The 27,735-nt window shown below is 51.3% G+C and overlaps 1 protein-coding gene and 1 pseudogene across 2 annotated transcripts in view; both read right to left on the minus strand.

The window, feature by feature from the left end:
- Positions 1–27,186, minus strand: part of ANXA11 (annexin A11) — a 41,090-nt gene extending 13,904 nt beyond the window's left edge. The window contains exons 1-4 of one of the 2 annotated variants that reach the window (XM_033841434.2): positions 26,976–27,186; positions 3,275–3,337; positions 1,629–1,741; positions 297–683 (exon numbers count right to left, since the gene is read on the minus strand). In XM_033841434.2, coding sequence (XP_033697325.1) covers positions 297–683; positions 1,629–1,741; positions 3,275–3,329 — 555 coding nt within the window. In that variant the 5' untranslated portion in view covers positions 3,330–3,337; positions 26,976–27,186. Of the gene's footprint in view, positions 1–296; positions 684–1,628; positions 1,742–3,274; positions 3,338–26,975 lie in introns of those variants that run through there. The other variant, XM_073793397.1, reaches the window with a different exon arrangement.
- On the minus strand, positions 4,106–16,481 carry LOC117307506 (small nuclear ribonucleoprotein Sm D2 pseudogene; annotated as a pseudogene).
- Positions 27,187–27,735: the final 549 nt, after the last annotated feature.

Raw genomic sequence — 27,735 nt, forward strand, 5'->3', positions numbered from 1 at the left:
CCGTAAATAACACCAGACGAATGAAGAGTACCCGGAGGCATTCAGACCCAGCTCCCACAGGGACCATCTAACAAGCTGGGACGAAGACAGTAGCTCCCTAGGTCCTCAGGCGCACAAACAGGGGATGGGGAGTCTGTGAGGAAGTGACGCTGAAAACTACAAGTTAGAGCTGGAGGACCTAGTCCTCCCCTGTCCCCTGCACGGTCCCCAGCCCTGCTGGCAGAGGACACTGGGCCACATGTCTCAGGCCCTCGGAGCCAGGCCTGGACAGAGAGTAGCACAAAGTTGGCACTCACCTGGGCTGGGGGCACAGCAGGGGTGACGGTCCCGGACCCAGTGTACCCTGGGTAGCTTGGCACCGGCTGCTGTCCCGGAGGTGGCATTGGCGACTGCCCAGGGTAGGTCATGGGTGGCTGTCCAGGGAAGGCCCCCGAGGGCTGCTGCCCAGGGGGCGGCATGGGCTGGCCTGACACAGGGGCCCCTGGGTATTGCGGATACGAGGGCATCCCAGAGGGTGGGTTTCCTCCAGGGGGCGGGTACATTCCATATGGAGGAACAGGCTGCTGGGCGGAAGGGGAATGCCCAAAACCCCCCGGGGGGACGGGAGGGTAACCGCCCCCAGGGGCCCCCGGGTACAGGTTTGGCACGTTGGCTCCTCCGAACGTCCCGGACATGTTGGCAGCCTGAAAGTCCACGAAGCAAGAACCTTAGACTAACAGCCCCTGAGGGGCACAGCCATACTCCGTCCATCTGCCCTTCCCCACCCTGAGCCCTGCAGCGGGCACCCAGGAGCCACACTCAGCTCAAGCCAAGTCCGAGCACCACCAGCTTCTCAGCAAGGCCCACCTTGCCCACCCACCTTGTGCTACACGCCCTCTACCTGCACTGCTGACCCCCTTTACCTGCCCTGTGCCCAAAGAACCCACACTTGCTCTAACACCACACCGTTTCCTTATGCTACTGCCTGTCCCTTCCCAGTGGATGGTAAGTACTCCCAGGCTGGGATTTTTCTGTCTCCAGCGCCTAGAATGGGCCGGGCACAAATTAGACTGTGGAGTGGCTACACCGCTTACACTGAGCACACATGTGTTTTTAGAGGATAAAATATGCTACTTTACAAGCAAATCAACAAAAGTAGCACGTGCGTCCGTGCTGCCAGGCACCTGCTGCCAGGCCCAACCAGGAGAGTCATCCACGTGTACCAGCAGCCCCCGCACGCGTGTGGCCACCTGCACAGGGCACATGCGTGCACACACAGGGGCACTCCCTCACCCCTCTATCTCTACGCTGAGCTCATGCAGAAGGTGCTCGATGCTTACTCCACGAAGGCCCCACCCCTACCCAATCCCCCAGAGCTGAAAGGGACCTGGAAGACCATGTGGCCCAATGCATTCCCCCACCGCTCATTTTACAGACGGGAAAATCAAGATGCAGAGAGGGACAGTGAGCCGGTGAGAGCCCCGATGGAAACCGTCATGTCCCAAGATATAGCTCAACACCCTCGGTGCCCACAGATACACACGCACGTGCACACACCACCCCCCGACACCACGGAAGCCAGCAGCCTTTCTCCCTCTGGCCACGCCGGTGTGGCCCCCGGGGCAGCCCAGCAGGAGGGCTGGACTCACCATTCCCGAGAGGTAGTCCTGGTTGAACTGCCCTGCGTAGGTGGCCACGTTATCCAGCCCGATGGGGGGCATGATGGGTGGTGGGTAGCCAGCACCTCCCCAGGCACCGCCACCTGAAAGCAACACCAGGCCTGTCAGCACCCCTGCGGCTCCCCAGCAGGACAAGGCAGAGACATCAAGCTCCCAGGTGGTCGGAGGGGAAGCCAAGCAGAGCCGCGGACAGTCCTATATAGACCACACGGCAAACACTCGGGCAACAAAGTCTAGCCAGATCCCGCTGCCAGAGGAAGGGAGGAGGGAACCTTCAATTCGGTGTTCAGCAAACACTCCCAAGACACTCTGTGGGTATTAAGGTAGGAGGGCCAAGGGCAGACCTGCCCTCCTGGGCTCACCCCTATGGAGTGGGAGTATAGACATAAAGACAGGTCACTCGGGTACACTGTGCCAAGCCCAGGGCAGCGGCAAGCTCAGGGATCACTGAGAGTCCACAGTGATGGAGAACCATGGTGGAGGCGGGTGGGCGTCGGGGTGGGGTGTCCTGCCAATCTGGCTGTGTGCTGTCATCACAAGTCTGTAAGGGGCAGGGAGAGGCAGGATGACAGGATGGAGGGAGACAGGGCTCGGTTATGGAAAACAGACACCTGTCCTTGTCAGGGGACAACAGGGGAACAGCAGTAAAGACCCCCAACTCTGAAACCATCGGGACCGGGTATGTGCCCCGGGGCAAGGCACTCAACCACCCTGGCTCAGTTTCCTCAGGTGAAGTGGGGATAATTGGTGTTTGCCTCAAATTGCTGTGAGGATTAAGAGAGTTAATGCTGGGCAGGGCTTAGCTGGGAGCCCGGCGAGCATTCATATGTTATAGCTGTCACCATGACAAGCAGCACGGCAGCTAGGCAGCTAGCATCATCCTGCGGGCTGTTGGCCTGTTAGATGCAGCCCTGTCCATGACAGCGAAAAGGCCCTGAGGGCCCCGTGTTTGGCTTTCCAGCCCCAGGGCTCCGGGATACTCAGGACGGAGCTCTCCCGGAATCGCCCGCCTGCTCCCTCTCTTGCTGCTCAGGTGATGACAGAGGTGGCAGTGGTAGGACATGGGTGCCTGACCAGCTGGCGCAGCCTCCCTGCTATCGGGCCACAGGAGCAGCTGCAGCAGTAACGTCTGACCCTTAGCAACTGCCTCCACTTCCTCCCTCTGCAGGGGCCCTGCTGCTGGGAAACCACACACCTTGAGAGAAGCGACAATGGGCAGTCGTCACCTAGCAGCGCTCCAGAGGACACTGTGCCAGAGGCTTTACCTGGCTACCGTGTTCTTGTCTGGGCCAGCCCAGGGATGGAGGTGCTTGAAGCCATTTGCAAAGGAGAAAATTGAGTCTCAGAGAACGGTACACGTTTGTCTGCTGCTATCAGCTAATACGGCAAGAGGTCGGGGCCTGGCCTGGTCCTGGCTTTCCAGAAGTGGCTTCAAACCCTGACCTCGCCTGGCCCCAAGGTCCAAGCTCTTCTCCAGCCCCTTCCCTGCCTGGCTGCACTGTGGGGGTCCGAAGGGAGCAAGGAAATAACTGGAAAACACCATCACTCCCCCTCTCCACTCCTGGGCCCTGAGCAGAGAGGGCGTTCCCTCCCTCGCCTGCCCCAGACCCTCTTACCTGGTGCAGCTGGCGGGTAGCCGCCTGCGGGCGGGGGGTAGCCTGGGTAGCTCATGGTTAGATCTGAAAGGAAAGAGGAAAGTGTGTTCAGGCTCTGCCAGGGGCTCTCACCAGTCTTACCGGAGAACAGTGTCAGCCGCAAGCTGGCCCTTGCAGGAGGAGCTGCATCAGGCCTGACCCATGGTGGGCAGCCCAGCTCACCCTGTACCTGCCGGGCCCCCGCCAGCAACAGCAACCGGGGGCATTACAGGATTCACCACCCATGAACCAGTGAGTTTCCCTGAAAACCCCTTTCACCCAAGCTCCATTCCCACTTCTGCTGACAAGGGATGCAGCACGTGTGAAGCTCTTCTCCCACCTCATTCTCAGGGGGTCCAGGTCTATTTGCCGGTATCTTCTTTATCACCATCCATCCAGCAACAGGGAAAGCCAGAGCCCCTATCTCCCTGTGCCCAACCTACAGACCCCAAGCTATACACAGCGGCCTCCAAATTGGCTCTGCCCCAAACTACGGTTTTTGTTCTCCAACCTCTGGTTCCCCAGGCAAGGGAACGGGGTATCATATCATCATTCCTAGAAACAAGGAGAGACCTCAGGAGGGCTCATCTGATCCAGGATCCGGAATCAGGACAAGTGAGGGAGCACAATCCTGTCCCTACAGATGGGGCAGATGGAGCTCAGAAAGGTAAGTGACTTGCAGATCAGTAGTAAGGGAAGGAGAAAGGCCAGAACCTAGAGCTCTTACCTGTTGGTGATGGTGTGATATCTGTTCTCACAAAGTCCCTCTCTGTACAGATCCCTCTGCCGTGTCTCATGTTAGTTGAACTGCCCAGGAGGGACACAGATCTGCCGTAACACCACACACTGTCAGGCAACCTGCCTACTCTTGCTAATCAGTGGCTGCTGCCGTTTGAGAGGCATCCAACAACCAGTGAGAGTGAGGAAACCTACGGGCCCCCTTAACAATCACACCTGCTGACCCTAGGTTAGCTGCTCTCTTCCCAGGCTGGGTCCCAAGCTAGTTCTCAAACTGCAGTGTGCATCAGAACCACCTGGAGGGCTTGTTAAACACATTGCTGGGCTCCACCCACAGAGTTTGAATCAGTAGAACCAGAATTTGCATTTCTAACTAGTTCCCAGGTGCTAGTCCAAGGACCCCACTTTGAGAAACACTGCTCTAGACGCTGTCAGTCACCTACAAGACTCTGGTTGCCTTTCACAGCTACACTGGCGAACTAGGCATGCTGTTTCCAAGGAAGCTGAAGGGCTTCCTCAAGGTGCCACCGGTCCCCATGGGGTGGGTCTGGGTTCTCAGCTCTGTGGGCATGGTAATTTGTTTGGGTCAGTGGGTCCCACTGGTGACTGCAATGGGAGGCCGGATGATGGCCTAGTGACCTTGGAGAGAGCTAGAATTGGCGACCTGCGGTGTGGGCCAAAGGCCCTTTCCCAAGCACGCTGTCACGGGTGACTGAGGTCCCTAGTGGTGCTTTCAGTCTGACCCATCTGCCTGAACCCTCAGATGTCATTGTTGAGGAGATACCCTGGGGAGGCAAATGATGGATGGGCCAGGAACTTTCTGATGGAAGAAAGAGAAACCGGCCCTCAGAAAAACAGGGGGAGCTGCAGCTGTGCTCCTGACACCTTTGTCTCTGGAGACCACCTCCCAGGAGAACGAGCCCAAAGGCCCATCCACAGTCGGATGGAAAAACAAAACAGAAAAGCTGGATCCTACCCTGTTCCATAGGCCAAGATAAAACTTCAGCCAGACCAAGTTTAAGCATAAGAAGTAGCCCTTATCCCCAAGGATGAAATTAAATTTCTGCGTAAGAAACAAGTAATGAAAACAACATAAAGACTAGGGAAGTGACAAATTTAGGAAAAATGTTTTATGATAAGAAAAAGACCAGTAACCTTTATAGAAACTCAAATGATGCAAACAATTACAGAAAAGGAACTACAGATATTCACCCTCACTAATATGCTGACTTGCCAGTTAAAAATAGAGAAGTAGAAATTAAACATGACACACGCTTTGACTCAGAAGCTCTACTTCTGGAAGTCTGTTTCCCAGACACACTAAACTGCGGCACCTGCCACAACAGCAAGAAGGAGCCCCCAGATATGCACCAGGGAGAGGCTGGTTAAGTAAATCAAGCAGATCCACACAGGGATACTCCGCAGCTTTTTCAGAAATAGCCAGCTCTGTAAGCGGTGATTTGAAACGATCGCCATTATTAATCGAGGTGTAGTGCTGTGTGTATGCTAACTTCGTTTAAAAAAAGAAAATGTACAAATTTAGTGCTGTATACACACACACACACACACACACACACACACACACACACACACACACACACACACACACACACACACACACACACACACATATCCCTGGAATGTTAAACAAGAAACTGGGTAACACTTGTTGCCTCTGGAGGGGAAAACTGGAATAGAAATGAAGCTCACTGTTTATATTTGCATCTCCTGCCACATGCATGTATGCCAATTAAAAAAAACAACTTTAAGAAAGGCCCAATTCAGGTGGGGATTTCTGAGCTCACTTGAGGCCGTGCTGTTCTTCCAAGATTTGAATAACTCACACAGGGTCCATTCAGTGCAAGGCTGCCCAGCTCTGAGCCTGGGGTTGGCATTATTATATAAATATACCGTGGGACTTGGACCTGAAGGGACTGCTAAGGTTCCCGGCCTGGGGCAGGACCGCAGGCCAGCCTCAGCCCGCTCACAGGGTGATGGTGCTCATTCCCAGAGTTCCCTGACGATGTCCCCAGGACCCCATCTTCACCTCTCCCCAAGAGACCACCTCCAGTCTTCTCATTTTTCTCCCACCATTTCCTGCCTGAAATAGCTTCGCGTCTGCGACCCACTCCGTTCTCCTGAGCTCTCTTGGGAACCAAAGGCCCCAGGGGTGACTGGAGAGCACAGGGCAGTAGCTCCGCCCCTCCCCCCCCACCTCCCCGATGAGTAACACTTGGGTGTTCTGGACAATGGAGACGGGATGCTGATTCCTGTTAAATTTCTCTCTTCCATTCTGCCCATCGTCCCTCTAGCCTACTGAGACCTGCCATCCTGACCAACATCAAGCATCTTAGCACTCTCTCTCAGCTTTCTTTTATATCCACCGATCGGGAAAGCATGGCATTTGTGTTCTTCCAGGCGAGTGATACAGAAAGAGCACTCCTGAACTGTCGCTGCCGACCAACTCCCAGCCCGACATCAGCCCACCCAGGACCACGCAGGTACAGGCGTTCAACCAGTTCCTAGAAACCAGCCTGCAGGGAACTTCCGGCCTCTGGTCCCGCTTCTCTTGGGGCACGATGCAGCACAGATACCACCCTTCCTTCCTCACTGGGACCATCGACCTGCACCTGTATGCCTGATTTCATCCAGCTGTGGCCCTCTCTGGCTAAACTGGTGCTTCTCAAACTTCAGTCTGCAAAACGATCACCTGCTGGACTTGTTTTAACCCAGGTTGTTGGGTCCTGCCCCCACAGTCGCTGCAAGCGTAGGTCTGAGACTTGTCCAAACATGCTGATGCTCCTTGACTCTGGACTACACTTTCTGTAGCACTGCTTCATCACGCGTGAGAATCACCTGGACAGCTTGCTAAAAATGCTGAGGCTTTTTTTTTTTTTTTTTAGAAAAAACACATGACTTTATTATTCCCAGCACAAAGGGCAGGTCTTCGCAAAACGAGGGGGCAAGTTCTGACGGCAGGGAGGAGTCCCCTACTTGCCGGCAATGAGCGGGTTCCGCAGGACCACAATGACCGAGTCCCCACGCAGGAACAGTTTTGAGATGTAGCGGTCCTTGTTGACTGGCTTGGACTTCTTCTTGCCCTTGCCACTCTTGGGGACTTCGGTCCACGTCTCCTTCATGTTCTCCAGCACCACGTTGCAGTGCCTGTCGAAGGCCTTCACACGGCCCAGGAGCTTCTTGCTGTTGTGGCAGCTGATGAGCACTTGGGTGTTGTTCTTGACCGACTGGGTGAGCACGGAGAGTGGCCCTGTGTTAAACTCCTCCTCCTCCCGCTTCTGCAGCTCCTCCGGGGTCATCTCACCTTGGGCTTGTTGAGGAGGCTCATGTTGGCGATGGTGGTGGCCGCACTCTCAGTGCCGAGGCTTTGGCCGCAATCATTCTGGGCCCTTCAGTCTGAAAAGGGTCCAGGAATCCGAAATATAAACAAGCATCCCGTTCCCACCTCCAGGGATTCTTTTTAATTTATTTATTTTTGGCTCCGTTGGGTCTTCATTGCTGCGCACAGGCTTTCTCTAGTTGCGGCGAGCGGGGGTTACTCTTCGTTGAGGTGCGTGGGCTTCTCATTGCGGTGGCTTCTCCTTGCGGAGCACGGGCTCTAGGCAGGCAGGCTTCAGTAGTTGTGGTGTGCGGGCTCAGTAGTTGTGGCTCGCAGGCTCAGTAGTTGTGGCTCGCAGGCTCTAGAGTGCAGGCTCAGTAGTTGTGGCACACAGGCTTGGCTGCTCCACAGCATGTGGGATCTTCCTGGACCAGGGCTCGAACCCGTGTCCCCTGCACTGGCAGGCGGATTCTTAACCACTGCACCACCAGGGAAGTCCTGCAGAAGTTCTGATGTAACTGATTCTGTGCTCCACACTCTAGGAAACAAACTTTCCTTTAAGGTACTTCGACACTTTCTAGCTTATTCTATCTAGCCTTTATTCCCAGCAGTAAACTCTGAGGATAAACACCAAACCTGGGCATCCCAAGATCCCATGAGACCAAGCCTCAGTTTCCTAGGTGAATGTTGAAAGCATACAGCAGGTACATAGGGGGCTTCTCAGGGACTGTAAAATGGCCTGTTCCCTAAAACCGTGTACATGTACACATGAATACCATTCAATTTCAAGGGCTCCGCAAAGGCCCTAGCCAGAGTCCCAAACACAGGAATCTAGATATTGTGTTGGGAGAAGAGGCAAAATCACCCAGAACAAGAGGCACCTCACTACCCTGACCTAGCCACACACCCCGTAATGGGGAGTCTTCTTGTTCCCCCAACCCCCACAGTGGGAGATGGCAAGACGGGCTGGACGATGCACTATGCACATCTTCTGGTGTCCTGCCTCACTTCCAGGGACGTGGAGGAAAAAGGATGGTGGCAGGGCCATGCCTCACACAAGGATATAGCACTGTCCTCCCCAGAGGGCCAGGTGGGGACACAGCTTACAGCGGGCTAACACTGAGAGGAGGCAGAGACCTGGACGCGTCTCCCAGGGCCAGAAGTTGCACGGCCGTGAGACCTCCCGCCCCAGTGACCAGCAGCAGACCAAGAGGGCCTGGACTAGGGTGGACGCTTTCGTGGGATGACCCCTCCACCGGCCTTCCCAGTCTGGGGGCTAGAGTATTTATTTGTGCTAGTTTTTTAACATTAAATCCTCAATTTGTGTTTATGCAAAAATTTAAATGTAGAGTTTAAACCATGCAGCTCAGATGATCCTTGCTGATTTCTTTTTAAAAATAAAAGGAAGAGAAGACAAGCTACAGAATGGAAGAAAATGTTTAAAAAGACACATCTGATAAAGGACTGTTATCCAAAATCCAGAAAGAACTCTTAAAAACTCAACAATAAAGTACACCTGAAACTAACACCACATTGTAAATCAACTATACTTCAATTAAAAAGAAAAAAAAAAAAACTCAATTAAAAAATGGCAAAAGACCTGAACAGATATTTTGCCAAAGAACACATACAGATAGCAAAAAAGCATATGAAAAGATGCTCAACATCCTACATCCTTAGGGAATTGCAAATTAAAATAACAATGAAATACTACTACACACCTATTAGAATGGCCAAAATCCAAAACACTGATGACACCAGATGCTGATGAGGATGTGAAGAAACAGGAACTCATGCATTGCTGGTGGAAGTGCAAAATGGTGCAGCCACTTTGGAAGGCAGTTTGCAGTTTCTTACAAACTAAACATACTTACTCTTAGCATATGATCCAGCAACAGCACTCCTTGGTATTCACCCAAAGGAGCTGAAGACACACATGGACACAAAAACCTGTACATGGATATTTACAGTGGCTTTCTTCATAACTGCCAAAACTTGGAAGCAACCAAAATGCCTTCAAAAGGTGAACGGATAAATAAACTGTGGTACATCCAGACCATGGAATATTATTCAGCAGTAAAAGAAATGAGCTATCAAGCCACGAAAAGACAGGGAGGAACCTTAAATGCATATTATTAAGTGAAAGAAGCCAGTCTGAAAAGGCTATGTACTGCACGATTCCAACTGTATGTCATTCTAGAAGTAAAACTGGAGAAGTTAAAAAATCAGTGATTACCAGGAGTTAGGGGGAGGAAGGGATGAATGGGCAGAGCACAAAGGATTTTTAAGACAGTGAAGCTATTCTGTACGACACTAAAATGGTGGATCCATTAGTCAAAACCCATAGAATGTACCACACTAAGAGTGAACCCTAATGTAAACTATGGACTTTGGGTGATAATGCTGTGTCAATATAGGTTCATCAATTGTAACTCTGATGTGGGGTGATGATAGTGGTGGAGGTGGTGCTGTGAACCTAAAACTGCTCTAAAATATAAATCACATTTAAAAATAAAAAATAAAAGGAATACAAACACACTATAGGGAAATTCAAATGGAACAGAAAGGCACAAAGAAACAAAGTTCATTCTCCCCTCTAATCCCCTACTCAAAGGTCGCCACTGAGCAGTTTCCAAAGTATAATTCAAGACAAAACACACGCACACATACACACAAATGTAAATGCATACATGTATGTATATATATACAGTTTATGTATGTTCGTGTATACATATATGTATAATTTTTAAAAATACAAGGAAGAAATTTGCTTATCTGCAAACTCTGCTTGCTCCAGTGCAAAGCTAGGTTTGGGCAGGCTAAGGTGTAACCGGTCAGCCACATGCCTTCCTGGCCCACCTCCAGTACCTGGCTGCTGGGAGATGAAGGATTAGCCAGCCCTGAGCCGGTCTGAGCAGCTCCTGACCGCCATACACTGCCCATCTCTCCAGGGTCATTGCTGAGAGGCAACAACCCAGAGCAGGGCGCAAATGGGGCCCAAAGCAAGACTATTTAAGGTAGTCAGTTCCAAGAATGTTGATATGGAAAAGGTCCCCGATCAGTGACCTGGAGCCAGGCCCTCACCTCCCCAGACCTCGGATGTGACAGGGGGCTTCACATCTTGGGGCTCTTCCTAGTTGGATTTTAGGACTCCTGAAGGGGACACCTCTTCAGGTTTTCACCCCAATCCTAGATTTACAGACTTCCTAAATGCCTACGCTGGAAGGAAACTTGAAGATTATCTAGTTTCTAACCACCTTGGTTTTGGAGCCAAAATATGCCAGGGACACCGTTTACTCAAGTCACAAACACATGGGGAGAGGGTCCAAGGTAGAACTCAGCCTGCTGGGAGCAAAGTCTGCCTACCTTTCCCTAAGAGGGTCATACTGCAAAACCTGTGACCATTTCAACCTAGGCTGGGCTGGCTGGTTTGGTGGTCCCAACCGGTCCTGCCACTGGTGACCTAGTTTAAGACCCCTCCTCCAAGGACAGTGCAATGACTGCTTTGAACTGCGGTCAGCCAAGGACATTCCTCATGGCCAGGAGGTTCCAGAAACCCTCAGGTGCCTCGGCTCCCACCACCTCCCTCTCCCCATACCTACAGGGACAGGAGGAGAGAAGCCTGGCACAGCCCAAGCTCTGCCACACACAGTCCTTCAAAGTCGTGCTCAGGTCTAGCCTGGACTCCCATCTCCAGCTCAGCCTTGCCAAGCAAAAACAGGCAGCATGAGGTAGAGCTCAGTGCTTCCTGAACTGTGTTCCCCGACACCAGCTTACATCTTATGAGTTGAGAATTTACCAGGTGCCCAGTTAAAAAAGAGAAAGAGAATAGTTGTCCAAAAACTTTGGAAAACGCTGCCTACGACATCCCCTTCCGGAAAAGTGCCAATACTTAATAGGATAATAAAGGCTCTGAGAAGTCCTGTAACAAAGGTGCCTGCTTAACTTTTTCCCTCAATTTCCCAAACTTACTAGGCAATAATAATAATAGTTAACATTTATCGAATACTTATTATGTACTAGGCACTGTGTTAAGTGCTATACATGGAATAGAACTTTACAACAACTCTATAAGACAAATACTAAGATTATGATCTCTGTATAAGAGATAAGGAAACTGAGGTATGGAGAGATTATACAAGTTGCCCTAGGTTACAGCTAGTAAATGATAAGCCAGGATTCAAGCCCAAGCAGCCAGGCTCCGAGGCTCAGGACTTTTACCCCTACGCTGTACTTCCTCACATGGCCCACCAGCCCCAGACGCTAGTATTTCAAAGACCAAAACTTTAAAAACACTGGTTGATGGAATACAACAGACCTAGGAAGCAGGACACCAGGTTTCCCCGTGATCCCGAGCATCTCACTAAAGGCAGTCTAGGGTGGTGGGAGGAGCGTGAACTCTGAAGCCAGATGTGGCCCAGGCTCGAATCCCAGTTCTGCTCCCTAAGAGGTGCGTGGTCTTGGGCAGGTTATTTAACCTTTCTGGGCTTCAGTTTTCCACATCTGTTAAATGTAGATAGTAACAGTTTAACATCAAATATGTTCTCATGATATCATTTAACCTCTCATTGTATCAGTTTCCCCAACATAAAATAGCAAACAGGATTAGAGGGTCCCAGAGGACCCTGGGCCATTTGATAATACACAGGATGAGAAATGTGGGAGCAGGGAGGGCACAGGGTGGAGAGCTGGGGGTCAGAACAGTGTGAAGAAGGGCAGAGGACAGGAGCAGTAAAGTCAGCTGGTTCCTTCTCCCACACCAAGCCCAGTGCAGCAGCAGATCCTGGACGGGAATGGCTGTGCTGGATTTTCCAATCTCCACGAGGAGAAACCACCAACAGGAAACTGGCAGTGTTTTCTTTCCAACCCTGCTGCAGCCCTGGGTGCCCTGGAGGCTTGGTCCAAGCTCCAGGAAAAAAAGGGGGTGGGAGGGATGGAGCAGGAAGCACCTTTGAGAAGGCCTTTGGAAAAGAAACCTGCCCGGGAGCAGGGCCTCAGCCTGCACAAAGCTCCAGCCGTGCCCGCACCCAGGAGCCTGCTGTCCGCATGTCCATCCTGGGACGGCCCTGAGAGAAACCACATTCTCTGCTCTCAGTTGCCTTTCCAGACCAGGTCCTGGGAATGGAGAAGGAGTGAGGAGGGGGCGAGGCAGGAGGGAACACCTTCATGGAAAAGTACCTGCAGGCAGACAGGGAGATTCACAGCAGGTCTCTCTACTAACTCCTCCACGGCACAGCCCTGGCAAACCTGGGTCACTCCAGCTCATCGGGAGAGACGCCTGTGGCAGGTGCCCATACCAAACAGGCTTCCGGAAGAGCCAACACTTAACCAAATGCCAACCCCGATTCAGGATTTCTGAGGACTGGAAAGCAGCCACAGAGGAAGCAGGTGAACCCAGGTATGGTGTCAGTATTTGGCTGACAACCAGGCCCAAGACATGACGGGGGCTCAGGCTGCGGTTCTTGTAGTCGCCAAGGTTCTTGTGACAGACACAGTGGCAGTGAAAGAAAAATCCCCCCCCTAAGTCCAAGGTGTGGCCAGGACCTAAGGAAATACCCCCTTCCCCACATACCCCTTTCCCCTTCCCCAAATACAGAAACCGTGGTTTGTTTCTGAGTGCAGCTCAGGCTTGGGGAGGCAGGTCTGTGTCTGTCAGTTTCACCACTTCCGGTGGGGAAGCTGCCGGCAATCACACCACCTGATCAGAAGGGGCTCCTCGGGACTAGCGGATGTAAATCGAGCACAAGCCCCAGAGCACTAGAGGCCTCCTGGCTGTCCCAGACTTGGCGCTCAAGTCCCTCCAGTTCCTGCAAACTCCAATCCAAGCGCTGTTCCTCCAGGATCGCCTGGGCCCACAGGGGTGCACCTCACTCCAAGCTCGGCGGCAGGTACTGTCTGCACAATGAACCCGTCAGAAGCTCAGCTGGAAAGGAACTTGGGGAGCTCCTTCGCTGAACCCCTCCCTTGTCTGGGTGGGGAAGGGGAGGCTGGGTGGCTCATCCAGGTCACACAGTCTAAGCATCACCAACACTGGGTCTCATAACATCCAACCCCAGGTCCTCCGTAGGTCCTTCTACCACCTCCAATTACTCTCTTTCCCACACTCTAAACCAGTGCCCCCATCTTTGCACAACCCACACTCCCCCATCAAGAGCTCTGTCATATGAATTTTACCCACGGCCCACACAGCCTTGATAGAATCTTCTAACACTGCTGCTGGGCAACCAGGGAGAAACACAGGGTCCAATGACAATGGTTCCAATTCTAGCTCTACCACTTGCTGGCCGTTTGACCTTGGGCATGTTGCCTAACCTCTTTGAGCCTTTCTCCTTAAAACTGGGGAAAGTACATTCATCTTACTGTGTGGTGGTGAGGGTGTGATGCACTGATACACGCATATAAAGCTATCCATCATGTAGCTTATTAGCATAGAGTAGGTGCTCAGTTAATTTTAACTTACTCCCTAAGGAGCATTAGCTTGGTAGGTAGGGTCTGGGTCCTAACTTCACCACTTGCTGTGTGACATTCACAGGACAACTTAACCTCTCTGAACCTCCAAGCTGTCTGCCCACCTACTTTGAAGTTACTGTGAGGACTGAATGAAGTAAGAACAGGGAAGACCTCTATAATATAGGGAGAGTTTTCTCCACTCTGTGACCAATTCAGCCAGTGTTGTACCCTCCCAAGTGGTCAAAGAGGACAGGCTCTGATGTTTGGAGAGGGGAAAAAGAAAGATCCTAGACAGACACCCAAACTTATTCAGTGTCTACCAGGTGTCTAGCCCACACAATGAGGGTAGTACCTAACCAATCGTTACGGTCATGGGTGCTTCAAGACAATTTAGAAAAAGGGAAAGGGGAGAGGGGAGGGCTTTTCAAAGCCAACGATCAAGGCACCATCAGGTTCCTTGTAGGTCTGTCAAAAATATTCCCAACAGACAGACTGCACCTTGATCCCCCAGAACTGGTGACTATGTTGCCCTACATGACAAAGGGGCTTTGCAGATGTGATCAAGGTTACCAACCTTGAGATGGGTAGTGTATCCTAGATTATCCAGGTGGACCCATGAGTCCTTTCCTTGCTATGTTAAGGATGAAAGGAAAGGATGAGGAGAAATAAAGATGAAAAGAAAGAGATAAGAAGCTTGAGAGGGATTCCATCCATGCACGATGGGCGCCAGGAGCCAAAGAATGCAGACAGCCTCTAGAAGCTAGAAAAGACAAGGAAACAGATTGCCCTCTAGAGCTTCCAGAAAAGATATAACCCTGCCAACAAACACCAGGAGACCCGTGAGACAAAACCGTATGACAGTAAAGTCATGTGCTAAAATGGGGCAGCCGCAATCAGTAGGGCAGTTCCTCAAAAAATTAAACGTACGACCTAGCAATTCCACTTCTGCATATGTACCCAAAAGAACTGAAAGCAGGACCTGAACATATTTGTACACCAGTGTTCATGGAAGTTATTGTTCACAGCGGCCAAAATGTGGAAACAACCCAAATGTCCATCAACAGATGAATGGACCAGCAAAATGCAGTATATACATAACAGAAGGGTATCTGGCCTTAAAAAGGAAGGAAATTCTGACACATGCTAGAATATGGATGAATCTTGAGGTCATTATGCTGAGTGAAATAAGCCAGTCAAAAGATAAATACGGGCTTCCCTGGTGGCGCAGTGTTTGAGAGTCCGCCTGCTGATGCAGGGGACACGGGTTCGTGCCCCGATCTGGGAAGATCCCACATGCCGCAGAGTGGCTGGGCCCGTGAGCCATGGCCGCTGAGCCTGCGCGTCTGGAGCCTGTGCTCCGCAACGGGAGAGGCCACAACAGCGAGAGGCTCACGTACCGCAAAAAAAAAAAAAAAAAGATAAATACTCTATGAGTCCACTTCTATGAGGCACCTGGAGTAGTCCGATTCAGAAACAGAAAGTAGAATGGTGGTGCCGAGGGCTGGAGTGGAGTCGGGGGTTAGTGTTTAATGGAGACAGAGTTTCAGTTTGGGAAGATGAAAAGTTCTGGAGATGGAAGGTGGTGACGGTTACACAATAATATGAATGTACTTAATGCCACCAAACAGCAGACCGAAAAATGGTTAAAATGAAATGGTATTAAAAAAAAGCTGTGTGGTTTTAAGCCACTAAATATGGATAAATCGCTACAGCAGCAATAGAAAGCAAGTACATACAGTGACCACCGCTTCTCTCCTTCCCTCCAGATCTTTCCATGGTGTCCTCTTTGAAAAGCCTCTCTTTGTATAAGAGATCAGTGCACAAGTCTACCTCAGTCAGCAAGAGAAGCAATAAACCAAGACCACAGAAAAAACCATTCCACCAAGAAGGGAGGGACCAGGTGCTCACGTCTCCTACATGTCTGGGAATAAGAGCTCACTCAGTAAAGCTTTGCTTGCTTGTATTATTATCAATCAACAAAGTCACCGTGGTGAGACCCAGGGCTTGTGAGTGGGTTGCCTATGGCTGGCCAGGCACACCCAGCCAGCAATGCAAATGCTCTTGGGAGGGGAAAGGTGGGCAGTGTGATGTTCGGGTTGGTGGGGCAATCAAATCACACCCAGCTATTTGTAATGAGGTGGATGGACCTAGAGTCTGTCATACAGAGTGAAGTAAGTCAGAAGGAGAAAAACAAATACCGTATGCTAACACATATATATGGAATTTAAGGGGAAAAAAATGTCATGAAGAACCTAGCGGTAAGACAGGAGTAAAGACACAGACCTACTAGAGCATGGACTTGAGGATATGGGGAGGGGGAAGGGTGAGCTGTGACAGAGCGAGAGAGAGGCATGGACATATATACACTACCAAACGTAAGGTAGATAGCTAGTGGGAAGCAGCCGCATAGCACAGGGATATCAGCTCAGTGCTTTGTGACCGCCTGGAGGGGTGGGATGGGGAGGGTGGGAGGGAGGGAGACACAAGAGGGAGGAGATATGGGAACATGTGTATATGTATGGCTGATTCACTTTGTTGTAAAGCAGAAACTAACACACCATTGTAAAGCAATTATACCCCAATAAAGATGTTAAAAAAAAAAAAAATCACACCCAGCCAGCCAAAACCAAGCAACTGGGACACCAGAGATCATTCTGCCCTAGAGATGACTCAGTTCATTCCCGCCCACCCCACCCGGCTCCTATTTCACAAGTGGAGAAACTGACAACCAGAGAGTGGAAGTGACAGGCCAAGGTGACACAGCAAGATCCTCCCAGGGCTGGCTCAGGACCCGCCCACTTCCTGCTCCCAAGCCAAGGGCCCACTGTCCAAAAGGCAGGACCCAAGCCAACGGCTGAGTTTTCACAGCATCTTTAGAGGGAGGTTCAGGTTTTGTTGCGCCTGAAGCCTATATAATTTTAGGGGCCCTTTTAAGACCCTGGCTGCAGAACACTTTCTTGCAAATTCGACAAAACTATATGACTTTGTGAATTCACTTGCAGGGCCTCTCCCACAGCCTTGCAAAGGCCACACGCAAGTGACTGGGGGGGTGGGGGGGGCTTCAACCTGAAGGTTAAGTTTCATTAGCTTAACACTAGTTCCACCTCTGGGCTCAGAGAGGCACCCAGTGCTGGGCTAGACTTCCTGGAGCACAGGAGGAAAAAACAAAAGTTCTGACCTGCACCAGGCTTTCCCTCTAGCTGGGGAGATAAACACAAACGAGCAATCACAGGAAAATACCCACAAAATGTTTAAGAGCCACTCCCAGGCAGAATGGAGATTAAGTCTGAGAATGAGGAAAGGGCTCTGAGAGCAGAGAGGAGGAGGCAGGAGAGGTGGGAGGCGTGGTGTCTAGGAAAGCGGCTTCTCTCTGATGGATGGGCCTTGGCGAACCCAAGGCTCCCCTGGGCATCTCTCCCTCATCTGTTAAATGAGCGAGCCTGCAAGGGATCCGTGGTTGTCAATTTGTGCTGCCCAGGACCTGGGGCTCCCTGGAGGTTTTGTAGTTCACAAACATTTATTTTGTTGTGGGGAGGGGAGAGGTGAGGCCACAAAAGAGACTCTCCCACTTAAATTTTGTTTTAAATGGAAAAACAGGAAACCTGGCAACAAGGGTCCTACATTCCCACGTGGTGGCACACAGCTAGGGCTGCAGCAGCTGCCCATTCATCCAGGATGCCTGTTTCGGCTGCCCACTGTCCCCACCAGGGCAGTCCCTGCAGGTACCGATATTTGTAATGAAAGGAACAGATGTTCATCCAGGGCCCTGCCAGGTAAGAGGTGAGGAGAGGGGTGGCGCACAAGACTAAAGACCTAAAGGCAGCAGGGAGTCCCTGGGCCTCTGCAGTCCTGGGGCCTGTTCAAAGCCTTTGGAAAGGCCTAGTCCCTTCAAACCTAGAAGACCTGACAGAGTATATACTCCAGCTCCTGGAAGCCCCAGGAAATCTCTCCTTCAAATAGCACTTATCAAGGGCTGCTCTTCTAATGGTGACCAAGTCCCCAGCCAGTCTTATTCAGCTGGAAGCTGAAAAGAAATCCCCAACAGAATCTGCAGATCACCCTGGAGGAGAAGATGCTCTTTCAGATCTCAGGTGGGGCTGATCACTGTGCAGGCGGGATGCTAAAGCCTGCCAACCCGCCCTGGGCTGTGCCATGGCAAGAAAATGGAAGGTCCCTGGAGGTCTCTGTGTGATGGAAAGAATGCAGGAAATGCATGTCTGTAGCTCAGTCAAGCCAATACCTCAGCACTTTCCATCCTCAGAACTTCTGCTCAAACAGTCCCTCTACCTGGTCTGTCCTCCTATCTCCTTTGTGCCTTCCTTAAGCCTAAGTCAATTCTGGCTTTCCTTTTAGCCAGATGGAGCCCCACTTCTTTCAGGAAGCCCACCCTGATCTCTCCACCCACAACGATGATCTCCCTTTCTAGAACTTACCAGCACTTGGCCTAAAATGTTTTCTATGTCTTCTTAGTGCTCTAATAATACTCCCCCTTTTCCAGTACCTATGACAGGTATTAATACATATATTACCGCATTATATATCACCTCATTAACCTTTGAAATGATCCTGCAAGAGAGGTATTATCACCTCAAGGGAACTAAGGCTCAGGGATAATTCTTGACAAGCAAGGATCACACACCGGACTAGTGCCCAAGGCAGAATTACTTTTTCTAGGCCTCCCAGTGAGACAGTCAGTGCCCGGGCTATAGGACAGGCCTCTTCTCTCCTCCTCCACTGGCCAGTATGGGGCAGGGCACAGCAAGGTCCCTGACACACACCAACAGGACACCAGTGTACCCTGATTCATCTCTTTCACACCCTGGTGGCACCTGTCCCAATGACCTCTTCAGTCAGAGCTTCTGGTACAGAGGCTCCAGGAATTCTGGGGGCAGAAAGGACTGATCTAAGACATTCCCTCTCTCCCTCCCACGACAAGGTAGAACCTCAAGTTACGTGAGAGGGCGTATGAACATCCCCGACTCTGCTGGGGCACTGCCTCACCTCTGAGGTGTGGGTCACAGATGCCATCAGGCCCCAGGAGCAAGCCAGTGAGCCCCAGGGCCGCATTCCACCAACCCTGACCCTCCTTTCCCAGGCACTGAACAAAAAGCCCATAGAAAGTGCTGTTAAACATTTAACTCCTCACTCACACCCATGAATTAGGAATAGCTGGAGCCCATGTCAATCATTAGCCAGACAGTGCCTCAGACACTGCCCTCCGAGGGCTGGCACCTGGGGAGACCCAGCCTGGAGAAGCTCCGGGCAAAGCAGGCTGGAGAGTGGCCACGGACCAGTGTCCAGGCCTGACCAAGGGGTTGAACTTGAGCAAGCAGGCTCAGAAAGACACCTCTTAGAAATAAAGCCAGGCCTTCCCTGGTGATGCAGTGGTTAAGAATCCGCCTGCCAATGCAGGGGACACGGGTTTGAGCCCTGGTCCGGGAAGATCCCACATGCCGCGGAGCAACGAAGCCCATGCGCCACAACTACTGAGCCTGAGCTCTAGATCCCTCAAGCCACAACTACTGAGCCCACATGCCACAACTACTGAAGCCTGTGCGCACCTAGAGCCCGTGCTCTGCAACAAGAGAAGCCACCGCAGTGGGAAGCCCGCGCACCGCAACGAGGAGTAGCCCCCGCTCGCCGCAACTAGATAAAGCCCGCACGCAAAAACGAAGATCCAATGCAGCCAAAAATAATAAATAAATAAATAAAATACATAAAAATTATTTAAAAAAATAAAAATAATAAAGCCAATTCCCAGTGCACTGGCATTTGGATTACACAGGAATCCTACAATATCAGGGCTGGAAGGGGCCTTCAGGAGTTTCTTTGACTCAACCAGCTTGTTTTACTGAGGTGAGAGCCAAGGCCTAGAGAGCAAGGCCTGCCTGGGCTCTCAGGATCGGCTGGGGCAGGACAAAGACTCAAGTCATGTTTCTCGACCTCCCGGCCGATGCATCGCGGCCCAGGCTGGCTCCCTGCCACTCACGCTTCTGGGCGCCTTTCCACCTTCCTGGGCTGGAGAATGGACTTGGAAATGCAAAGGCTACCCTGGGAAAGACAGAATGAGAAAATGACTCTGCTGCCTCCTAATAAAGCCCATATCACCAAGCCACAGAGAAAGCAGCCTCTGCCCAGGGAAGCCTCTGGGACACTGCTTCTCTCCAGGTTCACCCCCATGAGTTAACAAGAGCAGAGAGCCGGGGTTGGCAGCCTCTTGTTTTGATCTCTCCAGGGTGTCAGGAGCCGCGCTGACCAACAGCCCAGCTCAGTTCAGGGTTCAAATGGCCTCTGTCCCCAAGCTCTCCTGGAAATAGACAATGATGTGTCACACCTGGAGTTGATGAAGGTAAGTCGGGAGAAGGAAGCACAGTTAGACTCTCTCCATCCCAAAGCTGGGTCTTGGAGGGACACCCGCCCCCGCATCCCGAGGGCCCTCTAAGATCAGGAGGTGACTCCAAGTGGCAGAACGAATGGCTGCCAGACCTGACTATTGGGAATGGCCTGGAAGCAGCGAGACTCTCAGAGCATGAGAAAAGTAGCAGCAGCAACTTGCCCTCAGGATCGGAGGCTGCCGCCCCCTGCACTTCCTGCTGGCTTGCCCCTGTCACAAGATACCATTCCTACTTCCTAACCCGAGGAAGGCTGGCTTAGCCAGTGGCAAAACCGACAAGCACAGGAGTAGTTTCAGACTGAGGACACCAGTGGGTGGTGTTCCAGAAACTTCAGTCGTCACCCCCCTCAGCCATCTGCCCCCTCTTGCTTCCATGACAGAACACTACCCGCAGCCTGGCACATGGCAGCCCCAAACAAGGACTATGTTTCCAGGCCTCCCTGGCAGCAAGGCAGGGCCCTGTCAGGGAGTCAGCTGTCCTGGGCCTTGCAGGTAAGGGAAGCACCCAGAGCAACACTGCCCAAGTGTGGTCCCCAGACTGGTCGAATCAGCACAACCTGGGTGCCTGTCATAAAGGAAATTTCTCGGGCCTCACCACAGACCCCCTAAATCAGAACCTTTAGGGGTGGGGCCCAGGAATCCGTGTTTTAACAAACCTTGCCAGTTATTCTTAAACATGCTCAAGGTTGTAAACCAAAGCCCTGAAGAATGCTGGGAGCAAATTTTCATAAGAAGCCTCGTGCCTGGACAACCTCATGGAACAGACACTTATTAACTCTGGACTCCAATTTCTGGAGATCGAGAAACTCCTCTCTTAAATCATGGCCAAACCTGAATCCTAATGCAAGTGGGTGGGGAAGAGGAAGGAAGAGGAATGATGAGAAACTTAACCCAGACAGCAGAAATCAGGAAAGAAACAACATCCAATTATAGTAAATAATAAACAGAAAACAAGACACAAGAAATAAAATCAAGACTATCTGGTATGCAAACAGTCTGAATTCTCTACCAAAGACAGAAATGACCAAATTCGGTTTGTTGCTATTATCACTGCCTTCTGCCATGTCCCCGAACCCCAGTCACGTGCTGATTACAAGAGAAACACTTTTTTTTTTAAACGAGAAAGAAAAGTTAAAAATTAAGGCAAAGACATACTAGGTAAACACAAAGACAAACCAGAAGTGGAAATATTAATATTAAAAACATGTTGAGGACTTTCCAATAATCCTGCCTCTGCAAACTGAGGGTTTTTCCCAACCATTTCTCAGCCATCTGGAAACACAAGACTTGGAAAACTACCCCCTAGGAATCCATGGTACAACAGGGCTTAGGCCATTCTAGTCCCTTGAAATAGTTTATGTGACTTAAAACACAAGCATAGAAACGAGTGTAAAACTTGTGGCCCAAGTCTTTATACCTGACATTTGGCCCTGGGACATTTTTGTGTACTGTTTTGTCATATCCCTTGGGGAAAACAAAGTACGCCTTGCCGCTTCAGATGAGGAAGGAAATGTAATTGCGAGTCACAGCTGTCCACCTCCTTGGACCTAAGGGATGGGGGGGAACCAAACACAAAGGCAGAGGAGTGGTACTCAGGCCCATCCCTGGGCGTTGCAGACAGATCTCCTTTTATCCATCCCTCCTAAAACCTGGCTATCATGGGGGCCACTGGAACAGGCAAAGAGGGGGAGCTCACAGTAATCCTGACTCAGAAGCAAGCAGGGGCAGTCTGATTACTACCTGCTCTGCATGAGTCTGAGTGGAAACTAAAGGATGCGGCTTACCCCCTCCCTGACTGACGCCTGCCTCCAAATTTCTGAGGCTTTCACTTACTGTCCTATAAAATGCACTTAGTTACTAATTTTAGGACTGTAAAGAAGAAGGGATTCTCCCAGATTCTTGGCGATATATGCTCCTAAAAGAGTTAATACAGAATTTAAGGCCAAAGGCCAAAAGCATTGAATAAGCAAAAGACAAAAGGTACAATCCACAAAGGTAAGCTTGATAAACCTGTATACACCAAACATGCATGCCAAATTCATAAATCCAAGACAAATATAAGTTGAGCTTGACTCAAAAAACAGATTCAATAAGCAGGGATGCAGAGGGCAACCTCAAGATCACAGATATATCTGAAGACTGTATCCCACAGAGAGTACACGTCCATGAAACCTTTTCACATTGATTGTGTAGCTGGCCACAAAGAAAATCTTAATGCAGTCCAACAAGAGATTTTGCTGAGCACGTTCACTCAATAAAACTAGCAGTCAACATTAAAATATGACCATACCCCCCACAAAACTTACTCAAAAATTCAGGACGTTGCCTTCTAAAAAATTCTTGGATCAAAACTGATCTACAGAGTACTAGAAAGCAATGGAAAGGTGAGCATTTCATACAAAGGCCCATTGGCTAGAGTTGTACTCAGAGGAAAACGCTGAGCTTTATATACTTTTTTAATTAAAATAAAACACTAAAAATAAATGAACCAATTTAGATGTTAAAAGTAGAGCAACAGGGCTTCCCTGGTGGCGCAGTGGTTGGGGGTCTGCCTGCCGATGCGGGGCACGCAGGTTCGTGCCCCGGTCCGGGAGGATCCCACATGCCGCGGAGCGGCTGGGCCCGTGAGCCATGGCCGCTGAGCCTGCGCGTCAGGAGCCTGTGCTCTGCAGCGGGAGAGGTCACAACAGTGAGAGGCCCGCGTACCACACAAAAAAATAATAAAAATAAATAAATAAAATAGAAGTAGAGCAACAAAATAAGCCAGAAGTAAAAAGAAATGAGTAACAATATAGGTTGAAATGAATGACCAACAAACAGAAAAAAAAGGTAGGAATAAAAAAAATTATTTACAAATAATTTCCAAATTATATGACATATATTTTATGAGATATATATATATCTCCAGCATATCCAATTAGAATCCTATTCTTAATATCTAATGAAGACATTCTACATCACAAGGCCTGTAATCTGTCCCTGATTTGGAAAACTTAATATCATAAAAATGTGAACTCTTCCTTATAAATAAAACATTCAGTGACATTCCAAACAGGATTTTATAGATTGTTTACTCCAACACCATTTCAAACTATAAAAACAGTCAACAGTCTCCATACCCAGCAATGGGGGAAAGGTTGAATAAATTACTTTACATCTATACTACAGAACAGGCAGGGGACAACCTAGGGCGGGTAGGGGTGGCCTCTGCTTTTGTGCTCCCAGCACAGGGCTAGGCAAACAGTGGATACTCACTAACACTGAGTTCAATAGAAATATCCCTTGTCACCCGCTTCCTAAAATAGCCGTGACCTTTTAGGTGGACACAGCAAGCTGATGTCTGCTATCACCAGCCCCCCACATACACACCTTTTCCCCCAGGGATGCCACTCCCCAGGCTTAATCTGCCATATACTCCCTCTGGCTCCCTGTTATCAGCCTCTGAGTTTCTCCTCGTCCCTCACGCTGTCCTCTAAGCCAGTCTCTCCCCAGCTACAGCTGTAAGAGGCTGGGGGCTCCTGACTTCCCTCTCAATTTCAGGAGTGATTCCTCCCCCTTTTTTTCTGCTAAGGCAGTGGGACCTTCAGGAGCACAAGCCCCTGGAAGACTAGACACTCAGAGATCACAGAACCAGGAGTCAGCTACCTGCCATCTGCACACTCCACCCCCAGCTTCAAGATTCCTCGCAGGCACACAACGAAGATATCAACACTGCCATTACCACCCCCTAACTGATCTCAAACCCCTTTTGCAAACATCACCTCACCAGATTGTGCAAACCACCACATGAGGTAGGCATTTTACCACCCAGAACCCTGGGACTCTGTGTGGCTATGTGGCTTGTCCCAGGATACCAAGCACGCATGAGAACTCTGTCTCCTCACCCCTCCATTGGCCTCACCTGTTACTTTCTCACATCAGGAGCAAAGCCAGCTGTGGTTCAAGTCACTGTACATGTTGCACTGTCAGGATTCTCCCAAATACAAACCACCACGTGAAATCAGACCTTTATTTCATGGGGTGCCCGGGCTCAGGGTCAGTAGGCTTAATATGGTATGGTTTCAGGGTTATTAGAAAGCACCATGAATTTCACAACTCCTTTTAAAAATGCAAATTCCCAACAAGGAAACTTTGGTGTCTTCATTTCCCCTAAGAGCTTTTCTATTTAGGTAGCCCTCAGATTCCTGATGTTCTGCAGGCAATGTGCTCACAGGGTGCTGAGGAGAAAAACTCAGAGAAACCTGAGTCTGTTTGCTTGGCTGTGATTGTAAAATACACCTATACACAGAATCTTCCTCCAGTGGTCCCCATGGGGCAAGTATCAGGGACTTGCTTCAGGCTTAGCGGGAGGGAAAAGACGGCAGCTGAGAAGAGGAAGGAGCAGGAAGGAAGGGGAGCTCCACAAAGACCCTGGGTCCTCTGAACATCCAGCACTCGGCACAGATTTCATTTCTACATTCACCTCCTGCCCACACAGGGTTTCCCCTCCCCGCCCAAGTGAATTCCCAAGAAAAACCCACACTCACCTATTCTGGCTCAATTCTCACTCCTACCACCTCAAACTACCCATCCTCCCAAAATCACGTGGCCAAGGCATCACTAATGGATCTTAGGTGCAGCAATCCAGGATGAGCCCTGACTACCATCCTTGCCCTGGAGACATAAAGGAGTCCAAGGCGACTCCCACTTGGCCTCTCAGCCAGTTCCTAGGCCCACCTCTCAGTCTGGACTCACTTCCATCTCACTCTCCCAAGTTGTTGGGTTTTTTTGGCCTATCCAAATTCAGCTTCCAAAGTCAAACATTTTAAGAACAGGGAAACTTTACTTCCCTGGCCTGCCTCTTTCACTTAGCTAATATCTACTGAGTACCGACATTCAGCAAGGTCCCTTCTGGATGCTGTGAGACCAAGAGACGAGTGAGAAATACCCCCCACCCTCCAGACACAGAAGACGGGGCAGAGAGAAGACTTGTGGCCATATAATTATTACTCCAAGGCGAGTTTTGAGAAGTGATACCAAAAGAGTGGAGGAGGGCTGCATGGGCTCACAGCATGTCTTGTCCCTTCCTGCTCCAGGCACCTGGATGGCTCCCAGGAGGGTGGTGAATAACACGCAGAACTGGGAGAAGGAGGGCAGAACAGCATGAGCTATGACAGAGGAACAGGTCAGAAGGAGAGTAATTCAACTCGGCCCTTCAGGGCACGAAGGGAGTGATAGCTATTGTTGTTATTACTGTTGACTCTTCCAGATGATTACTCATGCGCCAGGCCCTGCTGTAAGCTTTACGTCTATCCTGCGACACAGGGGTATGGTGCACCAGTCACCACCTGTTCAGATCAGTGCCTGAGCTGTATGGTTATTAAGTATATTAACTCATTTAATCCTCACCATAACCCTGTGAGGTAGGTATTATTACTACCCCCACTTTACAGATGAGGAAATGAAGGCATAGAGACCAGTAAGAGGTGAGATTCGGGAGGGATGCAGGAGCCCAAGGTAGTGAGCACCCCACGCCAGGGCAACAAATAGCCCTGGCACCTCACCTGGCCTCTCCTGGCAGGGAACACCCAGTAGCATGAAGAGTGCCTTGAGGGAAGGGGCCCTGTTAATCCTCCTGGAATCCCCAACAACTGACTGAAACAAGGAAGGAATGGAGGAGTATAATGAGAGCCAGTCCGGGGTCAGGGGGAGCAAGATAGCACGCCCTACCTGTCCAGCTCCTGGACTCAGCCTGGCACTGCCCTGTAAACTTTTGTCCCTGCCGTGAGGCAGGGCAGAGGCTCACCCCTCACAGGGCCACTCCATGCCCAGGTCAAAGCAGCAGGGAGCAAAGTGACGGCAGGGAGGGAAGGCAGAGCGGCGGGCTACCACAGATCCCCCAGGTCTGTCCTAAAACACCCAATCTCCGAAGAAAGGTCACTGATTAGAGGGGCAGGGACAGAAATGTGCCAGGCAAACTGTTCCCAGCTTGGGCTAGAACTGTCTAGCTTAGCTTCTCCCCAAAGTCGCAAGCTGATGAACTGCACAGCTCTCCTTCAGGCCAACAGATGCGTTTCTACATTTTTAAATCTTCAGGGGACTGGGTAGAGCCCAGCGGGAGGTAAAAGTCAAGAATCCCTCCCTGAAACTAGCTCAAGGTTGAAATGGAGGAAAGGCAGCGAAGGTAAACACACAGGTGAACACAGCACCTGGGATAGATCCCGCATTCTCTCAAACAGAGTGCCTTGCAAATCAACTCCAACTAGCAGCTCCCAGGAATTTCCGTCTTTCCAGTTCCGGAGGAAAGTTCCTGAAGGCAGCCTCCTCTGCTAGCTCTCCTCAACATAAGCCCTTCCCAGAAGGGTACACACACTCCCGAGAACTCAACGGGGTCAGAGGGGCCGTGGCCACCGGCCATCCCCACACCAGCCAGTCGCCTTCTTGTCGCAGGTTCACCCGGTCCCAATCCGGCCCAGGCCCTGAGCCCCAGACTCCGGCGGAGCAGCACGATCACGTGGCCCTGGCCACTGTGGGCCCCGCCTGTGCACCCCCCACCCCACAGGGAGGGCTCCCCGCCGTTGACCGAGCTGGGCAGCCAGGCTGACTCAGCCCGTCCGGGACCAGCCCGACACCTGCCCCCTTACGGTTACACGCCGTGTAACCAGGAAGCCGCAGGGCCGGACCGGGAGGGGGCGAGGAACAGTCCGGGGCCTTCCGGCGGGGGCCGCGTAACCCTGCCACCGCCCCGTCCCTTGCCCCCAGCAGGCCGGGGAACCCTCACTCACCTAGCCACTGGCCACCGGGGTGGGGGACCGCGAGGGGCGAACGGGGACGCGGGCAGCAGCGGCTCTCTCTGCGGGCGTCCCAGGCGCGGCACCTCGGACCAGCCTCGAGTTATGTCCCACTCCCGCTCTCGGGGCTCGCTGGGCACTCGGGACCCGCGAGCTGCTCAGCAGTCAGGGAGGGTCTGGAGGAGGAGCCGTTGGGCGGAAAACTCCCCTCTCCCGCCGCCCCAACGCGCCCCGGGGCGGAGCCGCGTGCGCCAGGGCGGGGCGGGCCCTAGGGGCGTGGTCTGCGCTCGGCCCCGCCCCCAGGTTAGGGCTGCCCTGGGCCCGCAGGCTGCGAGCATCCTCCCCGAGCAGGGGAAGGAAGCTAAAGGGCCTTCTGTCGCGGGAGGAGGATACAGCAGTCGCCTGGAGGTAGGCGAGGAGCCAGTTCTCCCCACCGCCTCCCGCGACCGGTCCTGCCCTGCGCCGCACTCGTGGGGAGGGGATTTACCCAAGCCCCCTCCAGCCCAGTGTACCTTACTTAGTGACTGTGTACATTAAAAAGGTGACCCTCTCTACGTTAAAAAGGTGACATAACAGTATGGAAATGGAGATGGGGGTGGGAGAGTAGCTTTGTAGTGCAGAAACCGCGACCACCTACCTTAGCCAGATGATCAAGGTCAACATCAAGAATGTTAAATCAACAGTGATAGTATGTACCGATTGTGGTCTTCCTCACAAGTATACATAATCACAGTTTAATCGTGAGAAAAACATG

This window comes from Tursiops truncatus, chromosome 16 (genome assembly GCF_011762595.2).
Source record: "Tursiops truncatus isolate mTurTru1 chromosome 16, mTurTru1.mat.Y, whole genome shotgun sequence".
NCBI lineage: Eukaryota > Metazoa > Chordata > Mammalia > Artiodactyla > Delphinidae > Tursiops > Tursiops truncatus.